General features: G+C 43.0%; 1 protein-coding gene across 4 annotated transcripts in view; it reads right to left on the bottom strand.

The window, feature by feature from the left end:
* LOC137411373 (E3 ubiquitin-protein ligase Rnf220) overlaps nt 1-23,254 on the bottom strand; it is a 102,988-nt gene that overhangs the window by 11,540 nt on the left and 68,194 nt on the right. For all 4 annotated transcript variants that reach the window (XM_068096737.2, XM_068096726.2, XM_078769629.1 and 1 more), the window contains exons 8-9: nt 20,909-20,984; nt 14,820-14,925 (exon numbers count right to left, since the gene is read on the bottom strand). In XM_068096737.2, coding sequence (XP_067952838.1) covers nt 14,820-14,925; nt 20,909-20,984 — 182 coding nt within the window. The remainder of the gene's footprint in view (nt 1-14,819; nt 14,926-20,908; nt 20,985-23,254) is intronic.

The following is a 23,254-nucleotide window of genomic DNA, read 5'->3' as shown; positions in this document are numbered from 1 at the left end:
ATTCTTTCAGGATGAGGTGTATGCCTTAGGTATTGAAAATTGGATTACCAAATTTTTGGTAATTTGAGTATTTTGTAAATTGGTGTTTCGATTAATTGTTGATAATAAACAAAATTTTAAAAAATGAGGGAATGTGGAATTATATATGATATGTAAGGGGCAATTTATTGCCAAAAACAGTTAAATTGCATTTCGATGTGAATCTTGTGTAAAATGGGTTCTCAAAGCGTGCAGTCTGAGCAAGGGAATGTGCATGGAACCAAGACAGCAATCGGTTATCTGTGAGTTGACCTTTGTCACCTCTGTGAAAGGTCCAGATGTAAAATGTTGATGTAGCACAGGGTTGGTATGCATTTAGTCCCCTTTTGCTCTCGTTGCAATCTTGTGTAAACTCCTTAGCAGGCTGGACAATGGAAAGCAGATGCCAGTGGTGCCAGAGAGACTAGGGTTTTGACCTGGCCAAGATTTTGTAAGTGACCCCGAAATTCCAACTGAACAACATCAAAGGGAATTGTGCTTATTTAACGGGACACTGCGAGGCTTGGCGCAGAGGATCCCTTCGAGTGAACGACGCGTCGTTTCTGTGTGTTTTGTGCGTGTATTTCGTGTAACCGTATTGTGTTGGATTCTCTCCAATAACTAAATAAATCTATAAAATAAAGTGAAGTCTCTTAATCATTGTATGAAGAAATATTCGACAAGAAGCAAGAAGCCTTTTGAAGCTGCTTCGTCAGCGTATTCGCAGTTGATAAAATGCGACCCGTTTCGACATTCCCGGCCCTGTGTTCGGCGTATTCGCAGTTGATAAAATGCGACCTGTTTCTACATTCCCGGCCCTGTGTTCGGCATATTTGCAGTCGATAAAATGTGACCTGTTTCTACATTCCTGGCCCTGTGTTGGCGTATTCGCAGTCGATAAAATGCGTCCTGTTTCTACATTCACGGCCCTGTGTTCGACGTATTCACAGTTGATAAGATGCGACCTGTTTCTTCATTCACGGCCCTGTGTTCAGCGTATTCGCAGTTGATAAAATGTGTCTTGTTTCTACATTCCCAGCCCTGTGTTCGGCGTATTCGCAGTCGATAAAATGTGACCTGTTTCTACATTCCCGGCCCTGTGTTGGTGTATTCGCAGTCGATAAAATGCGACCTGTCTCTACATTCCCGGCCCTGTGTTTGGCGTATTCACGGTTTTTGCGAACAACAACAAAAACACATCTCCCACCATCTTCCTAGAGCACATGACACTTCTAAAAGCATCTTCCACGGGTAAAGTATAAAACCACAGGCAGCTGCGCCTAACCCATTTCCCGCCGGCTGTGCACATAATAGTTCTAAAAGCATCTTCCATGCCCATAAAACTAAAACCAAAACCTCATTCTTATTCTTATTAACATACGGAAAATGAATGAAATGAATGAATGATCGTTTTGAGGCCATTTTTCCCCGCTGGAGCAGGGGTTAGCCTTGCGGGCCCCATGACAATCATGGTTCCCTGTTTGAGGCAATGTTTTTACGGCCGGATGCCCTTCCTGACGCCAACCTTTGGTCACACTCTTACGATGCGCAGGGAAATATAGAATTCCGCATAGAATATACGGAAAATGTACCTTATTTTTATGTAGCACTTAAAACGAATGCGTTTATAACATTTAAAGTTAAGCCATTTAGTATTTAGGTTTAAAGTGATTCAGCGAATCATTAAAAGTGCTCTTTGACAGAACAGAATGTTATAGCACGTTTCCCAGAGCAACCATATTTCCAAAAATCATCTCCAAGGTGAAATCACCCCCCAGAGTCTCATGCAACTGTGCTGTAGCAGGGCTAATAATGGCTATTTATCGTTACTATGACTTTTCCCTTTCCCATTATTTATTATTTTCTTCGTATCCTTACTATAACAAGCGTTACACCTCGGTCCATCGTCATTGAAGTGATGTGAGTTTTTTTTTGTTGTTTTTTTTTGTTTTTTTGTATACTGAATCGAGGCTCGTGAAAGAGCTAACATTTATTTCACAAACAAATCAACCAGACAAACAAAATATACAAAAAGAGGGAGCGGAAGACAAGATGGGGAGAGAAGGGGAAGCACACAACCACAACATTTGAGAGCAGGGAGAAGTGTGGGAGGGAGAGGGCTTGAGGGCAGGAGGCGTGGTGGCCATCTTGGATTTTGACGTGGCGACCCAATTTTCAATAGCGTTCTCCCTTATGCGTAGATACACCCACACACCAGATTAGAAGTTAGTAGTTCGTTTATTTTTCAAGATATTTCGCTCACAAGGTTCAGACATATATATGGTGGCGGCCATCTTGGATTTTGACGTGGCGACCCAATTTTCAATAGCGTTCTTCCTTATGCCTGGATACATCCACACACTAGATTAGAAGTTGGTACTTCGATTATTTTTCAAGATATTCCGCTCACAATGTTCAGACATACATGGCGGTGGCCATCTTTGATTTTGACGTGGCGACCCAATTTTCAATAGCGTTCTTCCTTATGCGTAGATACATCCACACACCAGATTAGAAGTTAGTAGTTCGTTTATTTTTCCAAGATATTTCACTCACAAGGTTCAGACATATATATGGTGGCGGCCATCTTGGATTTTGACATGGCGACCCAATTTTCAATAGCGTTCTTCCTTATGCCGAGATACAGCCACACACCAGATTAGAAGTTGGTACTTCGCTTATTTTTCAAGATATTCCGCTCACAAGGTTCAGACATACATGGCGTCAGACATATATGGCGGCGGCCATCTTTGATTTTGACGTGGGTTGCACCCACACACCAAATTAAAATTTGGTCCTTCGCTTACGCACGCACGCACGGACGCATGCACGCACGTTCGCCCGCAAGCACGGAGGCACGCACACACGCACACACACCACACACGGTCGGAGTGGAAAACCATAGTCCCCCTTTCGCTCCGCGGTGCGACTGGGGACAATAACCCGGTGTGTACCCCGGTTTAGAATAGGTACCCCGTATCCCTGTGCGTCGTAAGAGGTGACTAAAAGAGTTGGCATCAGGAAGGGCATCCGGCCATAAAAACATTGCCTCAAAAAGAGAACCATGACAATTACAACTACATATGGGCAGGGTACAGCCCGAAGTACCCCGTGGGGGACCCCACGCCCTCTCGTCAAAACTCAAGGTGGGGAACCCGATCGAAGCAAGGGTGGAAATCACTCCATTTACGACGACGAAACGTCTGATGCCCGACGTGGAGATCGGTTTCTGAGGTTTGGGACATGGAATGTAGGGATAATGACAGGGAGATTAGGAGAAGTGGTGGAAGTATTGGTCAGAAGAAGAATGGACATATGTTGTGTGCAGGTGACGAGATGGAAGGGAAGTGGTGTGAGAATGGTGAAGGGTAGGCAGGGACAGAAATACAAGCTTGTGTGGCAAGGGTGCCCAGAAGGCGTGAATGGTGTTGGTGTCCTGTTTTCTGAGGAGTTTGTAGACAGTGTGGTGAGTGTGACAAGAATGAGTGAAAGGTTAATGATTGTGAAAATGATGATTGGAAAGCTCTTTGTGAACGTCATCATATGCTCCGCAGGTTGGTCAGAGCGATGAAGAGAAGGATACGTTCTGGTGTGCAATAGAGAAGCTGATGGAAAACGTGAAAGATGAGGAAGTTGTTGTGGTAGGAGGAGATGTAAATGGACATGTGGGAAGGAGTATGGACGGTTTTGAGGGAGTTCATGGGGGTTACGGATATGGTGTGAGAAATGGAGAAGGTGAAAGGATTTTGGAGTTTGCTGATGGAGCTGATTTGTTGATTTGTAATACTCAGTTCCAGAAAGAGGATAATAAGCTTGTTACATACACGTCAGGTGGGTCGACGACAACCGTTGACTATCTGCTGGTGCGTAGGCGAGATAGGGGGCACCTCCGGGACACAAAGGTAATCCCGGGGGAGGAGGCTGTTTCACAGCACCACTTGGTTGTCTGCGACATAAGGGTGAAAGGTGCGAGGCGGGCGAGGCGGGAGAAGTACCAACCGAGAATGAAGGTGTGGAGGTTGAAAGAGGTGACAGTGAGGGAGGCATTAAAAGAGAGGCTGAGTATGGTAGAGGATGATGTGGTTGAGCTTGAAAGTGGTTGGATGTCAATGAAAGATAGTCTGTTGGGAGCCGTTGGTGAGGTATGTGGATGGACAAAAGGACCACCGAGGCACTCGGAAACATGGTGGTGCGATGATGAAGTTGGAAAGAAGATTGACGAGAAGAGGAAGAAGTTCAAGGAGTGGCAGAAGGCGAGGTGTATGGGGGCAGAAAAGGCAGAGCATGAAAGTTATAAGGCAGCCAAGAAGGCTGCAAAGAAAGAGGTAGCAAAGGCGCAGGAGGCATGTCGGAAAATGTTCGGAGAACGCTTGGATTTGGAAGAGGGTCAGAGAGCGGTATTCAGGATTGAAAAGCAGATAGCGAAAGAGAGGTGTGATGTGATGGGGGTGAGTTGCTTGAAGGATGAAGTGGGACAAATCGTTGTGGACCCAGATGGAATTAAAGGAAGATGGAAGAGATATATGGAAATACTGTTGAATGCAGAGAATGAATGGGATGGCAACATAGAGAGTAACCCAGTTTTAGGACCGGCAGAGAAGATAACCAAGAAGGAAGTTGAGGAAGCGATAAAAGCAATGAAGAGTAGAAAGGTGGGAGGGCCGATGGGAGTTGTGGGAGATATGTTGAAGGCAGCGGGAAATTGGGGTGTGAAGAGAATGACAGAGATCTGCAATCTGGTGGTGAAAGAAGGCCGCATTCCAGTGGATTGGGAACTGAGTACCCTCGTCCCTCTATACAAGGGGAAATGTGACCCTATGGACTGTGGCTCGTATCGAGCGATAAAGTTATTGGAGCATGGAATGAATGTATTTGAAAGGGTGTTGGAGAGGAGGATAAGGAAGAAAGTGAAGATTGACGAAATGCAGTTTGGATTTATGCCAGGAAGAGGAACAACAGACGTGCTTTTTATTGTGAGGCAGTTGCAGGAGAAGTACATGGAGAAGAGGAAGAAGTTGTTTCTTCGGTTTGTTGATCTGGAGAAAGCATTCGATAGGGTTCCACGTGAAGTAGTGACATGGGCATTGAGGAAGTTAGGAGTGAAGGAATGGTTGATCAGAGTAGTGATGGCAATGTACAAAAGAGCGCGCACAGCTGTAAGGACGAAGGACGGGAACAGTGGTGAGTCTGAGGTGAAGGTGGGAGTGCATCGGGGTCGGTACTAAGTCCACTACTATTTGTAGCTGTGATGGAGGTGTTGGCTCAGAACGTAAAGGAGGGTTTACCGTGGGAGTTGTTGTATGCAGATGATCTGGTGTTGATTGCGGAAAGTATGGATGGACTGAAGGAAAAGATGACCAAGTGGAAGGAATGTATTTTTTTTTTTTTTTTTTGTATACAAGATCGAGGCTCGTGAAGGAGCGAACATTTATCACACAGAAAGACAAACCGACAAACCGACACATAACCGACAAACCGACACATAAAACAAAAAGCATCGGGAGCGGTAGACAAGATGGGGAGAGAGGGGGAAGGACACAAACACAACATTTGAGAGCAGGAACCGAGAGACATGGAGACATCGAGAGAACTGTGGGAGGGAGAGGGCTTTGGGGGGGAGGCATGGGAAAGGGGGTGGGAGAGGCATAAAACATATGGACACTGCCAGGACTACCAGGAAAGAAGTTGGAATTACAAACAAGGTGGATCTGGGGTGAATTAGTGGGGGTAGAAAAGATCAAGGTTTTGGATGGGGGAAGATAAGAGATGGTGGTGAACAGCTGTTTTAAAGACCTGGAGGGAGGAGTGGGATTGAAGGGAGTGTGGGAGTTTGTTCCAGAGGCGGGAGAAAAGAGGAATGAAGGAGTGAAGGTGAGCAGAGAGCCGAGATTTTGGCAGTTTAACCATCAGAGGCTTGCTGGCAGATCTTGTGCGACCTGTAGGAATATTTGGGGGACAGAGCACAGAGAGAGCTGGGGGAGCAAGGCCGGAGAGGAGTCGGTAGAAGACAGAAAGACCACCTACCTGCCTGCGGTGAGTGAGTGAAAGGCCCTCAGAGATAGCTTCATCGCGGGAGATTCCAATGATCTGAAAGCTTTGGTTTCAACAGCGTGAAGCCGAGCTAGGTGTGAGGCAGGAGCACCAGCCCATAGGGGAGAACAGTATTCCATTGAGCTGCGGATGAAAGCCTTGTATGTGGTGAGGAGCTCAGGTGTGCCTAGGAAGGACTTTGCACGACGGAGGATGCCCAGTCGGCGACTGGCTTTGCAGGCCAGCTTGGAAATGTGGTTTTCCCAAGAAAGATCATGGCAGATAGTGAGACCCAAAAGCTTGAGCGACAGAACTTCTTGGAGAGGATTGTTGAGAAAGTAGATGGGAGGGTTGTCCAGTCGATCTTTTCGGAGAGACATAGTAAGAGTGTGAGATTTGTCAGGATTGAAAGACATGTTCCACTTGTTTGACCAGTCTGTGATTTTGTCCAGGTCTTCAGAGAGTGAGGAGGCTGCAGACTGCCGATCTGAGGGAAGAGGAATGGAGCGGCAGAGAGTGGAGTCATCAACAAAGAGATAGAGAGGATTTTCCAGAGAGTCGGAGAGATCATTGATAAAGACCAGAAAAAGCACAGGGCCCAGCACACTGCCTTGGGGAACTCCAGCCTGAACAGGAAGGGGAGATGAGAGAAATCCATTCAGGGCCACACATTGACTACGACCAGAGAGGAAGTCCGCAAGCCATGCATGGGGATTTCCATGGATACCATAGGAGTAGAGTTTGGTGAGCAGAGCTGGGTGCCAGACCGTATCGAAGGCACGTGATATGTCGAGGGAGACGGCTCTGATTTCCTGTTTGGCATTGAGGACCTCCATCCATTGTTGAGACAGGAGAAGCAGCATGTCCAGAGTAGAGTGACCTGGTCTGAATCCAAATTGATGATCAGAGATCAAGCCATTGGAGAAGAGGAAAGATTTCATATCCGAAGCAATGATGGATTCCATGACTTTGCTGATAATTGGGAGCAGGCTGATTGGTCTGTAGTTAAAAGGATCTGTTTTTGCACCTTTTTTGTGTAAAGCGGTAATGTTTGCTGATTTCCAGGATGCTGGCAGATGACCTTGAGCAAAAGATAGGGTGAAAAGAACAGAGAGAGGGTGAGATAGAGCGGCAGAGCAGGATTTTAGGACCCGTGGGCTGATGCCGTCTGGTCCAGTTGCAGAATCAGAGTCGAAGTTAGACAAAAACTCCTCCACCTTGTCAGGAGAGAAGGACACAGAGTCCAGGAGCAGTTGGGTTCGACTGGGAAAGGTGGGAACAGAGAGAGATGGGTTTGGGACTAAAGATTTTGAGGCAAACACAGAGTTGAGGCATTCGGCTTTGTCACGTGCGATGTCAACTGTGTGGCCATTTGAGGTAAGGGAGGGGATGGAGGGGGAACAAACACCAGAAACGGATTTGACCAGACGCCACCAGGATTTGGAGGAAGGAGACAGGTTTGAGAGTTCGTTCTTGAGTGAGGAGAGATAGTGCTTCCTGGCACTCCTGAGGGTAGACACACACTTGTTCCGAGCTTGGTGGAAGGAACTCAGATTGCCTTCAGTTGGATTAGCCTTCCAAGAGGCAAAGGCAAGTTGTTTCAGGGCAACTGCCTCACCACAAGATTCGGTGTACCATGGACGGGAGGAAGGGTAAGACAACTGAAGACGAGATGGGATAAATCTGTGCATGAGAGAGATCAGTTTGCTTTGGAAGAATTCCCAGGAAGAATTGATGTCAGAGGCAGTGGAGATGGGAGACCAATCCAGACGATTGATGGCTGCTTGAAGCCCATCCCAGTCGGCCTGAGTGAAATGCCAGACTCTTCGACGCTGAGGAGGCTCCCTGAGAATGGCCAGAGAGATGTCCACTTTGACAAGCACATGATCAGAAGAACCGATTGGAGCAGAAGAAGAGCAGCAGACATTAGCAGGGAAGTTTGTCATAACCAAATCTAGAAGAGAAGAAACTCCATTGGCTGAGATCCGGGTCGGGAAATTGACAGATTGTGTCAATCCCAGTGAGTCACAGAAGTCCTTTGCTGAGGTGCCATGACTGGTGAGAGAGGAACCCACACCCAACCAGGTGGCATGATGACAGTTGAAGTCACCACATATGAGGAAGAGAGAGTTGGGATGAGTGGATAGAAGTTGGTCCATGTTGTCAGAGAGTGAAATGTAAATTGAGTCATCACTGTTTGGGGGACGGTACAGAACACATATGAACAAAAGGTGGGAGCGGAGAGGAAGCCGTAGCCAGAGGTACTCCTGGGGGTGAGGAGGAGAGAGGGCAGTGCAAGGAGAATGAGGAAGAGAGTTTTTGATAAAGATAGCCACCCCACCACCAGGACGAGGCTCAGGTCTATCATACCGGAAGAGGCAGTAACCAGGAAGAGATATTGAGGAATCAGAGACATCTTGAAGGAGGAAAGTCTCTGTTAAGCAGATCAAGTCTGGATTGTCAGAAGCAGCCTGTATGGAGAGATCAGTCAGGTTTGAGCGAAGGCCCCGGATGTTTGAGGTCCATACCGTTAAAGAAGAGAGAGGGGGAGCATCGGGTACAGGGGAGGGGAGGGGAGGAGTAGGGTAAGATGAAGGATGAGAGGGGGAGGTAGGGAGAGCAGTTGATAGTGTGTCAGAGATTACAGAAGAGTTCCAAGAAAGGGAAGGATGAGGAGGATGAAAGGTTTGGTGGTGAAGGGATGAGGCAGAGTGAGGGGTTGTTTGAGGGGGGGCATGGGACAGTAGAAGGTTGGGGGGGGGGGTGGAGGCATGAGATAGAAGGGAGACGAGGTGGGGAGGAGGTAACTTTGAGGAGGGGGGAGGAGGGAGAATTAGAGAGGAATGGTATGGGGGGAGATTTGAATGGGAGGAGTTGGGGGGGAGTTTTGAAGGGGAGGAGTGAGGCGGGAGTTTAGGAGGGGAGGGGCAAGGGGGGAGTTTAGGAGGGGAGGGGCAAGGGGGGAGTCTAGTAGTGGAGGGGCAAGGGGGGAGTTTAGGAGTGTAGGGGCAAGGGGGGGATTTGGAGGGGAGGGGCAAGGGAGGAGTTTATGAGGGGAAGGGCAAGGGGGGAGTTCAGGAGTGGAGGGGCAAGGGGGGGGATTTGGAGGGGAGGGGCAAGGGGGGACTTTAGGAGGGGAAGGGCAGGGGGGGAGTTCAGGAGTGGAGGGGCAAGGGGGGAGTTTAAGAGTGGAGGGGAAAGGGGGGAGTTTAGGAGTGTAGGTGCAAGGGGGGGGATTTGGAGGGGAGGGGCAAGAGGGGAGTTTAGAAAGGGGATGATTCATGAAAGACGAACATTGATAACAAATTGGGTTTGTTGTGATTTTCAAGTTAGCAATCCGATTCAGAACGATGGAGGAGGGATGGAATGAATGTGAATTTAGACCATGTAGTGAGGGAGACGTATAAGATATTGAATTTCTTTTTTTTGAAGTGGAATGAGTTGGAGAGGAAATTGAGAAAAGCCTTTTAAATAGGAAGGAAAACAGCGTGTTGTAATATACCACTGAATAAACCACTGAAGGGGAAAGGTTAAACATATTTAAAATAATATTTAAACAGAACCGTGAACAATCTTATATGCACAAAATACCAATGGGGGGAGGGCCGAGAGGGACCACCACGAGTCACGTGAACAGGGCAAAAGGTGGATGGCAAGGAGATAATGGGGGCGGGGCGAAAAGCACCGCGATACACCTGGACAGAAAGTACAGGATGAGACAACGGCACACGTGGAGAAAGGAAAAATAAATGTTTTTTTTTTGGGGGGGGGGGGGTTGGGGTGGGGTGGGGATTTAAAACGTTAGACAGAGAGTATTACGTTCGGTGTAGAAGGGAAAAACTGAGAGCCAAGCAAAACACGATGTAGGGGACTTAAGTTAACAAACACCGACAGGGGTACAAGGCCGCACACGAGGCGCAGAACAGGATTAATTAATTACGAGTTACAGGAAATTCAAACCAAAACTAACTATAAACAAACAATAAAGCATGGACGATAAAGTAACGAGTTGAAATTTGACAAACACACGAATGAAAAAATAACCACTTTGGATGCCCGGAGAGAAACCAAGCCTCCAGGTCGGAAGCTTCAACAACTAGGCCGCGTGGCCGCGCAGGGCACGAGATACTCGACTATTTTTTACAGGTATGAAAGATTAACCCCGATAAAACTTCCGAGGGACACTTAAAAGGTACACACACGTAAGATAAACAGTTTAGACAAGAACACAAATGTGACAATGACTTAGCTTCGAGCGTGCGCGAAGATCGTGGAACAGCTTCGAAAATCCGTGAGCGCCCCGATCCAAGGGTTATGGAGACAAAAGGTCTGAAGGTGAACATCGGAAAGACGAAGGTGATAGCAAGTGGTAAAGCATGTGGTGAGGTGGAAAGAACTGGGAAGTGGCCATGTGCTGTGTGCAGGAAGGGTGTCGGAGTGAACTCCATTCAATGTGCAATGTGCGCTGAGTGGGTTCATCAAAAATGTAGTTGTCTGAGAGGGTCATTAACCAGTGTGGCAGCTACATTCAAATGTAAGGTGTGCACAGAGGGAGCTGCAGATGGAGGAAATGTTGAGTTGGATCTTGGAGACGGCGTGAAGCTGGAAGGTGTGAAAACATTTTGCTACCTCGGAGACATGCTGAATGGAGAAGGTCGATCAGACTCGGCAACGGTTGTTGGAGTGAGATGTGCATGGAAGAAGTTTCGGGAACTGAGTGGCATGCTGATGAGGAGGGGAGTGTCGTTGAAGCTGAAGGGAAAGGTGTATGCTGCATTTGTGAGAAGTGTTATGATTTATGGGAGCGAGACATGGGTAATGAACGTAGAGCAGCAACGAAGGCTGGAAAGGGTGGAAATGCGAATGGTTCGGTGGATGTGTGGAGTATCGTTGAGAGAGAGGAAGACAAATGATGAATTGTGAAAGATGATGGGAATAGAGCCTGTGATTGATGCTGTGAAGAGGAACAGGTTGAGATGGTTTTGTTTTTTTTTGTATACAAGTTCAAGGCTCGTGAAAGAGCGAACATTAATCAACACAGTAAGTCAAACCGACACATAAAACACAAAATAAGGGGTGCGGTCGACAAGATGGGGAGAGAGGGGGAGGACACAAACACAACATTTGAGAGCAGGGACATCGAGAGATCTGTGGGAAGGAGAGGGCTTGGGGGGAGGTGGGAGAGGTATAAAACATATGAACACTGCAAGGACTTCCAGGAAAGAAGTTGGAATTTCAAAAAAGTGTATCTGGGGTGAATTAGCAGGGGTAAAAATGATCAAGGTTTTGGATGGAGGAAGATAAAAGATGGTGGTGAACAGCTGTTTTAAAGACCTGGAGGGACGAGTGGGATTGAAGAGAGTGAGTTTGTTCCAGAAGTGGTGAAAAAGAGGAAAGAGTGAAGAAGAAGGTGAGCAGAGAGTCTTGATTTTGGTTAGTTTCACCAGAAGAGAGTTGCTGGCAGATCTTGTGCGACCTGTAGGAATATTTGTGGGACAGAGCACAGAGAGAGCTGGGGGAGCAAGGCCGGAGAGGAGTCGGTAGAAGACAGAAAGACCACCAACCTGCCTGCAGTGAGAGAGTGAAGGTCCCTCAGAATCGGCTTCATTGTGATAGATTCCAATGATTCTGAAAGCTTTGGTTTCTACAGCATGAAGCCGAGCTTGGTGTGAGGCAGGAGCACCGGCCCAGAGGGGAGAGCAGTACTCCATTGAGCTGCGGATGAAATTTTATCCAGTTCTGCAAAGTTTAAAGAGGCTGCTGACTGCCGATCTGAAGGATGAGATATGGAGCGGCAGAGAGTGAAGTCATCAGCACAAAGATAAAGAGGATTTTCCAGAGAGTCGGAGAGCTCATTGATGAAGATTATAAAAAGGCCAGGGCCCAGAGTAGTATGAACAGGGGGTTCTGAGGCAAAACATCTCCACAGGACCACTCGCATACATTCGCTTATGCTCATTCCACTCGCTCTCGGTCGTTTTTGCTCGCTCACCTGCTCGGTGTCTCATCTCAGAACCCCCCTTTTCCTAATACTTGTGTGGGGGGGGGGGAGGAGGTGGAGGGAAAGTGGGGGAAGGAAAGGGGAAAGAGAGCGGTTGATTATTACAGATGGTGTTTCACATTATTTACACCCATCATGTTTTTGGTCATGTGTTGAGGAAGGATGAAAGTGACTGGTTGAGAAGAGTGATGGAAATGAATGTCGAAGGAAGTAGAGGACGGGGAGGACCGAGAAAGACATGGCGAAAGATGGTCGAAGAAGAAATGCGGGCAAGGGGGTTAACAAGGGGAGATGCAGAAAATAGGGCAAAATGGAGAAGATTGTCATGGGGACCACAAGGCTAACCCCCGCTCTTGCAGGGAAAATGGCCTTAAAATGCCTGTTGTTGTGTTTGTTTGTATGCTTACTATAATTAAAGGACTTGTGTTTGTTACTCGTGGAAATTGAAGATTCTTCAAGTATATTGTTTGGTCTTGTGCATTATTCTGTCTGTCTGTATGTCAATCGCCCGCCTACAGGTCGCAATTTTAAACTGATCTTCACGAAACTTCAGAAAATGTTAGAGTTGGTCATAAGCAGGAAGTCTATTGATTTTGTGGTCAAAAGGTCAACATAGGTCAAAGGTCAACAAATTTGTCTGATTTCTAAAAATCATCAATTTTAAACTGATTGACTTGAATTTGAAAAGGATTTGCACATCAGTCCTGCAAATTTAACCACCAATTATTTTTGAGGTCAACATAGGCCAAATTTCTAAAATTGACAATTTCCAGCTGATTGACTTGAAATTTGAAGAGGATTTGCATATCAGGCCACTGAATTCAACCAACAATTGTTTTTGAGGTCGACATAGGCCAAAAGGTCAACATAGGCCAAAGGTCATCAACTTATTTTAGGGATTTCGCAAGTATCGTTCTTTGCACAACATATTTCGTTTGTTTATTTGTGTGTTTGTCATGCTACTCCTACAGTTCTGGCCCGATTACATCCAGACTTCCTACATAGGATCAGCATGACCCCGATTGGTGCACAGGGGTGTTCTTATCTTTGCCGGTGATCTTGGCTGGGAGGTGGTATATGAATGGTGGTCTTAGTATATGAATTACATGGTTTGATGGTCTAATATGCTGTCAGAAACAGCTCATCATTCTCAGAGATAATGAAGAGCACACAGGTAGGATGTAGTTCACTCCAAAACACTAATGCAAAGAGAATACCAATGATGAATGAGAGAGACTTATCTTCATCTTTCACGAAGAAACATACAAGTGTTTTGGATAATGAGTGGACCCATATCTCAAAAAACCAACAGCCATTTAAACTTCCAACCAAAAAACTGAGCATTTCAATCGAAGGTGGAAAAGTCAATAGAAAAATATGTAACAATGTTTTACAAGGACATAAAAATTTAAGTGAACGAATGTAGTAATTCAAGATTTAAGAAAATATGTTCGAAATGATTATTGTTTGAACATTTTGTGTATCACATTTACATTTACATATCACATTATCAAGAATAGAGCCTGTGATTGATGCTGTGAAGAAGAACAGGTTGAGATGGTTTGGTCATGTGTTGAGGAAGGATGAAAGTGACTGGTTGAGAAGAGTGATGGAAATGAATGTAGAAGGAAGTAGAGGACGGGGAAGACCGAGAAAGACTTGGCTAAAGATGGTGGAAGAAGAAATGCGGGCAAGGGGGTTAACAAGGGGAGATGCAGAAAATAGGGCAAAATGGAGAAGATTGTCATGGGGACCGCAAGGCTAACCCCCGCTCTAGCAGGGAAAATGGTCTTAAAATGCATGTTGTTGTTGTTGTTGTTGTTGTTGTATTTATAGCAAAAGTATGGCTGTTTCCAGGTGTTTTGAAGGACTGTGTGAAGGGCTATAGGAAGGTATACCAGGCAAGGAATAAAGGGAAAATGTGTAAGAAATGTGTATCGTTGGGTTGGATAAAAATAAGCAGGAAGGTGATTATTTAAATTTCTCTGATCAAGATCAAGTTTATTATTCCCTTCTAATACACACATTAAGAAAACCTTGCAGCTGAACGAATTACTTTTGTATAACTTGCTCCTATCAATGTCTGAAACATATTCTCTTGCTTTCGGCAAACCCAGCACAAGGTAAACAATCAGGTTTAAGCAGAATACTGGCCAGATGTTTCTAAAGCATAATAAGATACAGTAGGGATGGTGGGAAATTGTACTTACTTCAGATGCACATATTTGATAATTGAACTTACTTTAGAAATGGTTTGCTGGATGCACATATACTCATACATGCTGACTGTTTCATTAACAACAGAAAATTACTAGAATAATTCATGTTAACAAAGCCGTGAACCACATAATGATATCAAAACATTGCAGTGAGTGTCGGCAGGCATTACCCACAACATCAGAACTTTCCCTTTCAATTTCCTTGGTTCAATTTCCTTGGTTTCCCTTTCAATTTCCTTTATGTCTGCCATTACTCCCTCCACCCTCCTCCATGCATTCGCACCCACCTGAATCCTCCATCGCACCTCTGCCGCCGACAATAAATAATAATATCAACAATGACAACAAAAAATAAAGTCAAATATCACAGGAGGGAACATATGAGAGCCCAATATGTAGTCCTGAATACAATCAATATGGTAGTATTGGTGAAAGATAGATAAATTAATTAATTAGTTTTTCACTAATTGGTCAAATTATTGGCTTGTCTGTGATACTTGCTTTCAGGGAGGTCTGCGAGATCAACTGATGACACCAATACAAATTCTCACCATGCATATGAGGCACTTGTAATGCTCGCCATGGCAAGTCAGGGCTTCCAGCTCTGCCACACGGTTTCGTAGGGCTTCTAGGGCTGCAGTGCTTGAGTCACATACCCTGCATATAAAGGCAGGCACTATAATTTATTAAATCACAATGTGTGCAGTCAACAGGACAGGCAGCTAATGCTTTATATGCTATAAATCTAAAATTATCTCTTTTTTATCTAGATCCTGTTTATGTACACACATCCTGTGTCCCTCTGTTCACCACTGCCAGTCAACACATCAAGATTATTTATGAAGAACTTTTCTTGATGGTGAAGCCTAGTAAGCGCATCGACGGACAGGAAGAAATCAACAAAATGCGATTGAGGTATGCTAACCACCAGCTTTTCCTTGCTACCCATGGCAGTTAGCACACTGCAATCAACATCGTTTTGCTCAATTAAAATAAATTCCACTGTTCTGAATCCACGAAACAAATGAAAATCCACCGTTCTGAATTAAAATAAATTGGTGTGATTGGTGTACAACTATGGTAAGGTGTATTTACCATACTGGTATGGGAAGTTGGGCGAAGTTGTTTTGATGCCACTTAATTTTGATGCTCGGTTTTAACTGAGAGTTGTTGTTTTTACCTTTTTCATGTGGGCAAAAAAATTAAAATGTCATGGATGGGTGATGAGATGGAATGGCATTTGATAGGACAGGAGGACCATTTAACATATGGTCCACTATAATACTTACCAAAAAAGCAAAGGAACACCAATTACCACCAGAAGTATTTAATGAAAGTAAGAAACCGTTATTTGTCCTAGGATATACAAACAATGACATAGGTTGGCCATAATTGTGTCACTTGACTTGCACTGAGTTTTCAACAGTTTGACTTAATCATAAAATGAGTTTTTTTAATCGTGTCAAAGACGAGTAGAGGAGCTTGTACATACACACATGCAAGCCGAGGAAACAAGGAAACATCACTGGACTTTAACATATATTACAAGGAGATGGGTAAAAAGTGAGCAATTTAACAAAGTACGGTGCCTTCAGAAAGTATTCACACCCCATGTCTTTTTCACATTTTGTTGTGTTACAGGCTCAATATAAAATGGGTTAAATTGAGATTTTATTGTCAATGATCGACACATAATATACCCCATAATGTAAAAGTGGCATTTTTTTTTTGAATTTGTTACAAAACAATTTAATGTTTGTTTGAACATATGTTTGAAGCCTGTTTGGCTTCCGTCTGGCCACTCTGCCATAAAGCCCAGATCGGTGGAGTGTTGCAGTGATGGTTGTCCTTCTGGAAGTTTCTCCCATCTCCACACAGGATCTCTGGAGCTCAGCCAGAGTGACCATCAGGTTCTTGGTCACCTCTCTTACCATGGCCCTTCTCCCCCGATTGCTCAGTTTGGCCGGGCGGCCAGCTATAGGAAGAGTCCTGGTTGTTCCAAACTTCTTCCATTTAAGAATTATGGAGGCCACTGTGCTCTTGGGAACCTTCAATGCAGTAGAATTTTTTTTTTGTAGGCTTCCCCAGATCTGTGCCTCGGCACAATCCTGTCTTTGAGCTCTGCAGGCAGTTCCTTCGACCTCATGGCTTGGTTTTGCTCTGATATGCATTGTCAGCTGTGAGACCTTATATAGACAGGTGTGTGCCTTTCCAAATCATGTCCAATCAATTTAATTTACCACAGGTGGACTCCAATCAAGGTGTAGAAACATCTCAAAGATGATCAAGAGAAATGGGAGGCACCTGAGCTAAATTTCAAGTGTCATAGCAAAGGGTATGAATACTTATGTCAATGTGATATTTCAGTTTTTTCGTTTTAATAAATTTGCAAAACTTTCTAAAATCCTGTTTTCTCTTTGTCATTTTGGGGTATTGAGTGTAGATTGATGAGGGAAAAAATGAATTTAAACGATTTCAGCACAAGGCTGCAACATAACAAAATGTGAAAAAAGTGAAGGGGTCTAAATACTTTCTGAATGCACTGTATGTTGATCACTCCGGTTTGTGTGTGTGTGTTTGTGTGTGTTTGTTGTCTGCCCGCTCACTTATACTTGCCTGCAGATCAATTTTAAACCAATATTCACGGAACTTCACCAAATGGTAGAGTTAGTGGTCTGACAAAATCCTATATATTTTTGATGTCAAAAGGTCAATATAGGCCAAAGTTCAACCACTTTTTTTCAAATTTCTAAAATCCTCAATTTTAATCCGATTGACTTGAAACATGAATAGTAGGATTTTCATTTCAGCTAATTGAATTCAACCACTAACTATGTTTGAGATCAGCTTAGGCCAAAGGGTCAACATAGGCCAAAGGTCAACAACAATTTCATATTTCTAAAATCCTCAATTTTGATCCGATTCACTTAAAATTTGAATGGGATTTACATATCAGCAAACTGAATTCAACCACCAACTATTTTTGAGATCACCATAGGCCAAAAGAGCAACATAGGCCAAAGGTCAACAACAATTTCATATTTCTAAAATCCTCAATTTTCATCCGATTCCCTTGAAATTTGAATAGGATTTTCATATCAGCTAACTGAATTGAACCACGAACTCTTTTTGAGATCAACATAGGTCATAACGTCAACCACTTTTTTGCAATTTCTAAAATCCTCAATTTTGATCCGATTGACTTGAAATGTGAATGGTATTTACATATCGGCGAACTGAATTCAACCACCAACTATTTTTAAGATCAGCGTCGGCCAAAAGGTCAACCACTGTTTTGAAATTTCTAAAATCCTCAATTTTCATCCGATTGATTTGAAATCTGAATAGGATTTGCATAACAGCTTATGGAAACCAACCACCAACTATTTTTTAGGTCAACATAGGCCAAAAGGTCAACATAGGCCGAAGGTCAAGCAGTTTTTTGAATTTCTAAAATCCTCCATTTTCATCCGATTGACTTGAACATTGAATGGGATTTACATATCAGTTCACTGAATTCAACCAATAACTATTTATTTTGGTCAACATAGGTCACAAGGTCAACATAGGCCAAAGTTCAACCACTTTTTTTCAAATTTCTAAAATCCTCAATTTTCATCCGATCGACTTGAAATTTGAATAGGATTTTCATATCATCTAACTGAATTCAACCACCAGCTATTTTTGAGACCAACACAGGTCATAAGGTCAACATAGGCCAAAGGTCAACGACTTTTTTGAAGTTTCTAAAATCCTCAATTTTCATCTGATTGACTTGAAAATTGAATGGGATTTTCATATCAGCTAACTGAATTCAACCACCAACTATTTTTGAGACCAACATAGGTCATAAGGTCAACATAGGCCAAAGGTCAACCACTTTTTTGAAGTTTCAAAAAATCCTCAATTTTCATCTGATTGAATTGAAATTTGAAAAGGATTGTCATATCAGCTAACTGAATTCAACCACCAACAATTTTTGAGATCAACATAGGTCATAAGGTCAACATAGGCCAAAGGTCAACTACTTTTTAGAAATCTCTAAAATCCTCAATTTTCATCCGATTGACTTGAAATCTGAATGGGATTTGCCTATCAGCTTACTGAAACGAACCACCAACTATTTTTGAGGTCAACATGGGCCAAAAGGTCAACATAGGCCAAATTTCTTTAATTGTCAATTATCATCAGATTAACTTAAACTTTGAAGACGATTTGCCTATCAGGTCACTGAATTTAACCACGAATTATCTTTGAGGTCAAAAGGATGTTCTACTGAGTGCCATTCTACTTTGTTCTGTTTTGCCAAGTGTTGCTCTATGAGTGATTTTTCATTTGTGTGTTTGTTTGTGAGTTTGTCTGTCCACTCACTTATACTTGCCTGCAGGTCACATTTTAAAACCGATCTTCACGAAACTTCACCAAATGGTAGCGTTTGTGGTCCGACAAAATCCTATATATTTTTGAGGTCAAAATGTCAACATAGGCCAAAGGTCGAGCACTTTTTTTCCAAATTTCTAAAATACTTAATTTTCATCCGATTGACAGGAAATGTGAAAAGCATTTTCATATCGGCTTACTGAAAACAACCACCAAATATTTTTGAGGTCAATATAGGCCAAATTTCTAAAATTGTCAATTTTCATCCAATGAACTTAAACTTTGAAGCCGATTTGCATATCAGATCACTGAATTTAACCACCAATTATTTTTGAGGTCAAAAGGATGCTCTACTGAGTGCCATTCTACTTTGTTCTGTTTTGCCAAGTCTCATACCATAGCAGGTATGAGTGATTTTGCATCTGTTTGTTCATTTGTTCGTTTGTCCGTTTGTTTGTGAACACGATACCTCAAAATGTTGTGGATGGATTCAGACGAAATTTGGCAGAGAAGTAGCGTATCTGACTAGGACGAAATGATTCGATTTTGGTGAAGATCCGTATTCGGCGAGTAGAATTTTAAAAGTGATTCTTCACCATTGGGATTTAGGGCCAAAAACGATACATAGCAGGACATATCAAAAAGTTGTGAACGGATTTGGACGAAACTTGGTGGACAGGTTGGGTATGTGACAAGGAAGAATCGATTCGATTTTGGTGAAGATCTGAATTTGGATTCAGATATGAGAATTATTTAATTTTTAAGTGATTCTTCACCATTGAATGATAGTGGTGGCGAGGTTGAGTGTGTGACATGGAAGAATCGATTCAATGTTGGTGAAGATCCAGATCCCGATCTGGCCAGTAGAATTTTTTAAAGCGATTCTTCACAATTGGGAGATAGGGCCAAAAACGATACATAGCAGGATGTCTCAAAAAGTTGTGGACGGATGATTTTGATTAAATGCGATTCTGTATTGTGATTTTCTGGTCTACTCTGGGATACAAAACGCCACCTGGTGGAGGTATGCTCTCTACTGAGTGCCGTTCTAGTGTTATTATGGCTCAGCAGTCACTTTTCTTGAGTATAGCATATTGTTATTTTCTTTGTTCCTTCATTTTATTCTTTATCCTATTTATCTGTATGTCAGATGAGGCAGTCTAAACACAGATGTAACAATTTCATCAACCACTCGAGTTGGAGGCGACTCAGTAGTGTAATGGTTAGAGCGTCTGCTCTGAGTCTGAGAGATCGGGGGTGGAAAACCCGGCCGAGTCATGCAAAAAAATACTTTTAAAATGGTGCGTGCTGCTTCCTGCTTGACTCTCGGGATTTAAAAAGGATAGAGCAAGGACAAACACCAATAACTTGGCAACCATTGCACAGGCTTTGATGGGCCTCAATGCCTCCTACATTGAAGCTCCGTGTTGGAGAACTCATATTAGCATACAATCAAAAATCTCAAATACGTTTTTCAGTTGAAAAAAAATGCTGCAACAGTAAGATTAACTCATCTGCTTTACTTTGTTAATGCTTTTCTTAGTCTTACAAGTTGTCCAAAGAGACAACACACAGAAAGTTGCAGCAAAACTAAATATTTGATGCCATGAGATTAATAACTGCTGGGATTCATTTTTGTTTGCTTTGTTTTTAAAGGTTAATTAAACCGCAGAAAAGCAAGTTGCTTATAAAATAAACTTCTGAATCAATTTTCCTTGCATGTTTTAAAAATAGTTTTAATTGTGTGAGGAGGTATATCAGCAAGGTGGGGGTGGTTGGTGAGTGGAGAGAGTTGGCTGAGGACAGAGGGAAGTGGAGGAATATCGTGGTCAAGGCAGGGACCTCACCACATATAAAGGGAAGAAGAAGTTTTAAACGTTATATGAAAAGGTAATAATATTTAAGTTTCTTTGAAAAGTACATTCGATTTTAGTTTTCATAGCGGAATTTAAATAAAACTATGAGGTTTGGAAAGTCTCACTTGTAAGGCAGTTTATGACTTCTTAGACTGAGACTTCAAATGATGCTATCTTTTGGACAAATTTTGTCATGGTGCTACCTTTACAAGTCTTCAGATATCACCATGCTTTCTATATAAATGATTTATCACTTTTGTTTGAGGTCAGATAAAAGCAGACAGGTCAGTGTAGGTCAGCAGACAGAGCATAAGGATCGATCGATCCCGGTACAGGACTGGACAGATGTATAATGCAGCTAATCCTAGCTCACACACAGCGAACACATCACGCTTGTTTCTTACCGTTCTATTTTGCTGTTCTTCTGAGTTTTCTGTGGCTCAGCTGTCATTGTGTTGGATTGGCTTGTTGAGGGTAAATCTACACCAAAGTAATGAAGAATGAATGAATGAAATTGAAAAAATAAATAAATGACACTTTGTGGCCAAAAATGCCCTTCCCATTCAAGAGAACAAAAGAACTGCGTGTTTGGAAGCAAGTTAAACAACTTACAGAAGTGCCATCATCGTTTTACCTGAGATAACAAAATAAAGCTGAAATGCTTTCATAATTCCATTTCATGACTGTATTCCACTTTTAGCAGCTAAATATGGTTATTTTATGGGTTTTTTTTTTACATTGGGCCAAAGATCATGGATGAGCTTATACAAAAATTCCATGTGAGACAAAGACAATAAATAGTAGATATCCGTGTACTTTTGCAAGAATTACAGACATTAGTACAAATGGACGAACATATGGTAGATGGGATTTGAACCTGGGTTCATCACATCAGGAATCTGGGATTCAGATGGAAATGCTATCAGGACAGCATACTTTTCAAAGTAGTTTTGCAAAACCATCACTTTTGATGAACAGACTAGCTGTATCAGTGGGGATTACAAGAAAAAGTGAAAATGGTTATTAATTTGTGCAGACATAAAATAAGGAAATAAACATAGTTTTAAAATAACATTAAAATTAATAAATATTCCAAAGGATAGAAATGGACAATTTATATGAAATCACCACTAAACACGTTGTACAACTGCCACAGCACAAGCGAGGAAGAGGACATTTGGTATATATTATATATATATTTTATTTTAAAAGCCAGCTCTACTTTTAAATCGTACTACAGAGTGATTTTTTTTTTGAGAACCCTAAATAATTCCCATACACTAAAAACTATATCAGTTAGGATGCAAATATTTGGCATCAATGCAGCCTAATGTTACAGAAAGACGTGACATGATCCACACGATTGATTACCTTAAATGAAATGCTGAAAGTGGCCACAACCATGATGCAGGCACAAATTCATTCTTCGCAGCATGCTCTCCGACACAGAGTGTAGCATTTCTTGGGGAATATTGATCACTGATTATTGCTTTTTTTAAACACCAATTGCTGCTGAAACCAAGGATGGTTTCATCAAGATGGTGCCACGAGTCACACTTCGTGATGCAACATGAACGAACTTGGGCTACTCTTTGGTGACCGTGTAGTGTCCAAGTCATTATGGCCACCTCGATCCCCATATCTTACGTCGCCAGATTTCTTTTTGTGATTATATTTGAAGGATATAGTGTACGCTACAAATCCATGCACTCTTGCTGAATTAAAAACAATAATCAGTGACACAATAAGCAATATTCCCCAAGAAATGCTACACTCTGTGTTGGAGAGCTTGCTGCGAAGAATAAATTTGTGCCTGCAACATGGTGGTGGCCACTTTCAGCATTTCATTGAAGGTAATCAATTGTGTGGATCATGTCACATGTTATTGTAACATTAGGCTACATTGATGCCAAATATTAGGTTCCTAACTGATATAGTTTTAGTGTACGGGAATTATTTAAGATTCTCGAATTTAAAAAAAATCACCCTACACAATTTGACATGTGTGTGTGCGTGTGTTGACTTTTATGCAGTCCTGCATGGAATGAGTTGGAAACTTGTGGTTGTAGTCGGGGTGCGCACGGGAGGTTTTAGGTGGTAAAAAAAAAAACAACCTATTATTGGGGGTTCAGGGTAGTGGGAGAGCTGACAGGAAGGCCGAGATAAGAGGTACACACACTCGCCTCCAAGCTGTCTATCCTGGTTTTAAATCCCGACCCAGCTATAAACTGCCATCCCAGTGTTTCACAGGCAGAGCGATTCATCAATGTGTGTGCCATCCCCCGGATAGACGTTAAAAGGATAAACGGACTGCCAGCATTAGTTGGTGGACGTTAATAATCCCATGGTGTCCTTCGCGAAGAGTAGGTGAGTTATCACTATGGCCAAATTCCAAACTCCTGCCCTACTCGGCAGAGGGCATTGCATCAGTGGCACAGCTGTGTCCACAGCCAATGGTGCTGCCTATGACGAAGAAGAAGGGTGGGAGAGGACTCCAATTCTCTCGATGTAATTTTGTATGTCCTAGCGCCACTCACAGTTGGAGGGTGTATTGCAAGTCAAATTAATTTATGGCAAATCTGGGGGAATTATTGGTTAACCAAAATTCAGTATTCCAAGACAGTTCTCATTCCTTAACTTGGAATAAAATCATAAGTGCTAATAGATGAGTGTCCAATGCAGGTGAAGAGGGAGAAAGGATTTTGGGGAGGGGAAAAAAAAAATCAAACAAACTTGAGGAAAATACCGTG

This window comes from Myxine glutinosa, chromosome 1, assembly GCF_964187855.1.
Source record: "Myxine glutinosa chromosome 1, kmMyxGlut1.1, whole genome shotgun sequence".
Classification (NCBI taxonomy): Eukaryota; Metazoa; Chordata; class Myxini; order Myxiniformes; family Myxinidae; genus Myxine; species Myxine glutinosa.
This window is presented reverse-complemented; position numbering and strand designations above follow the sequence as displayed.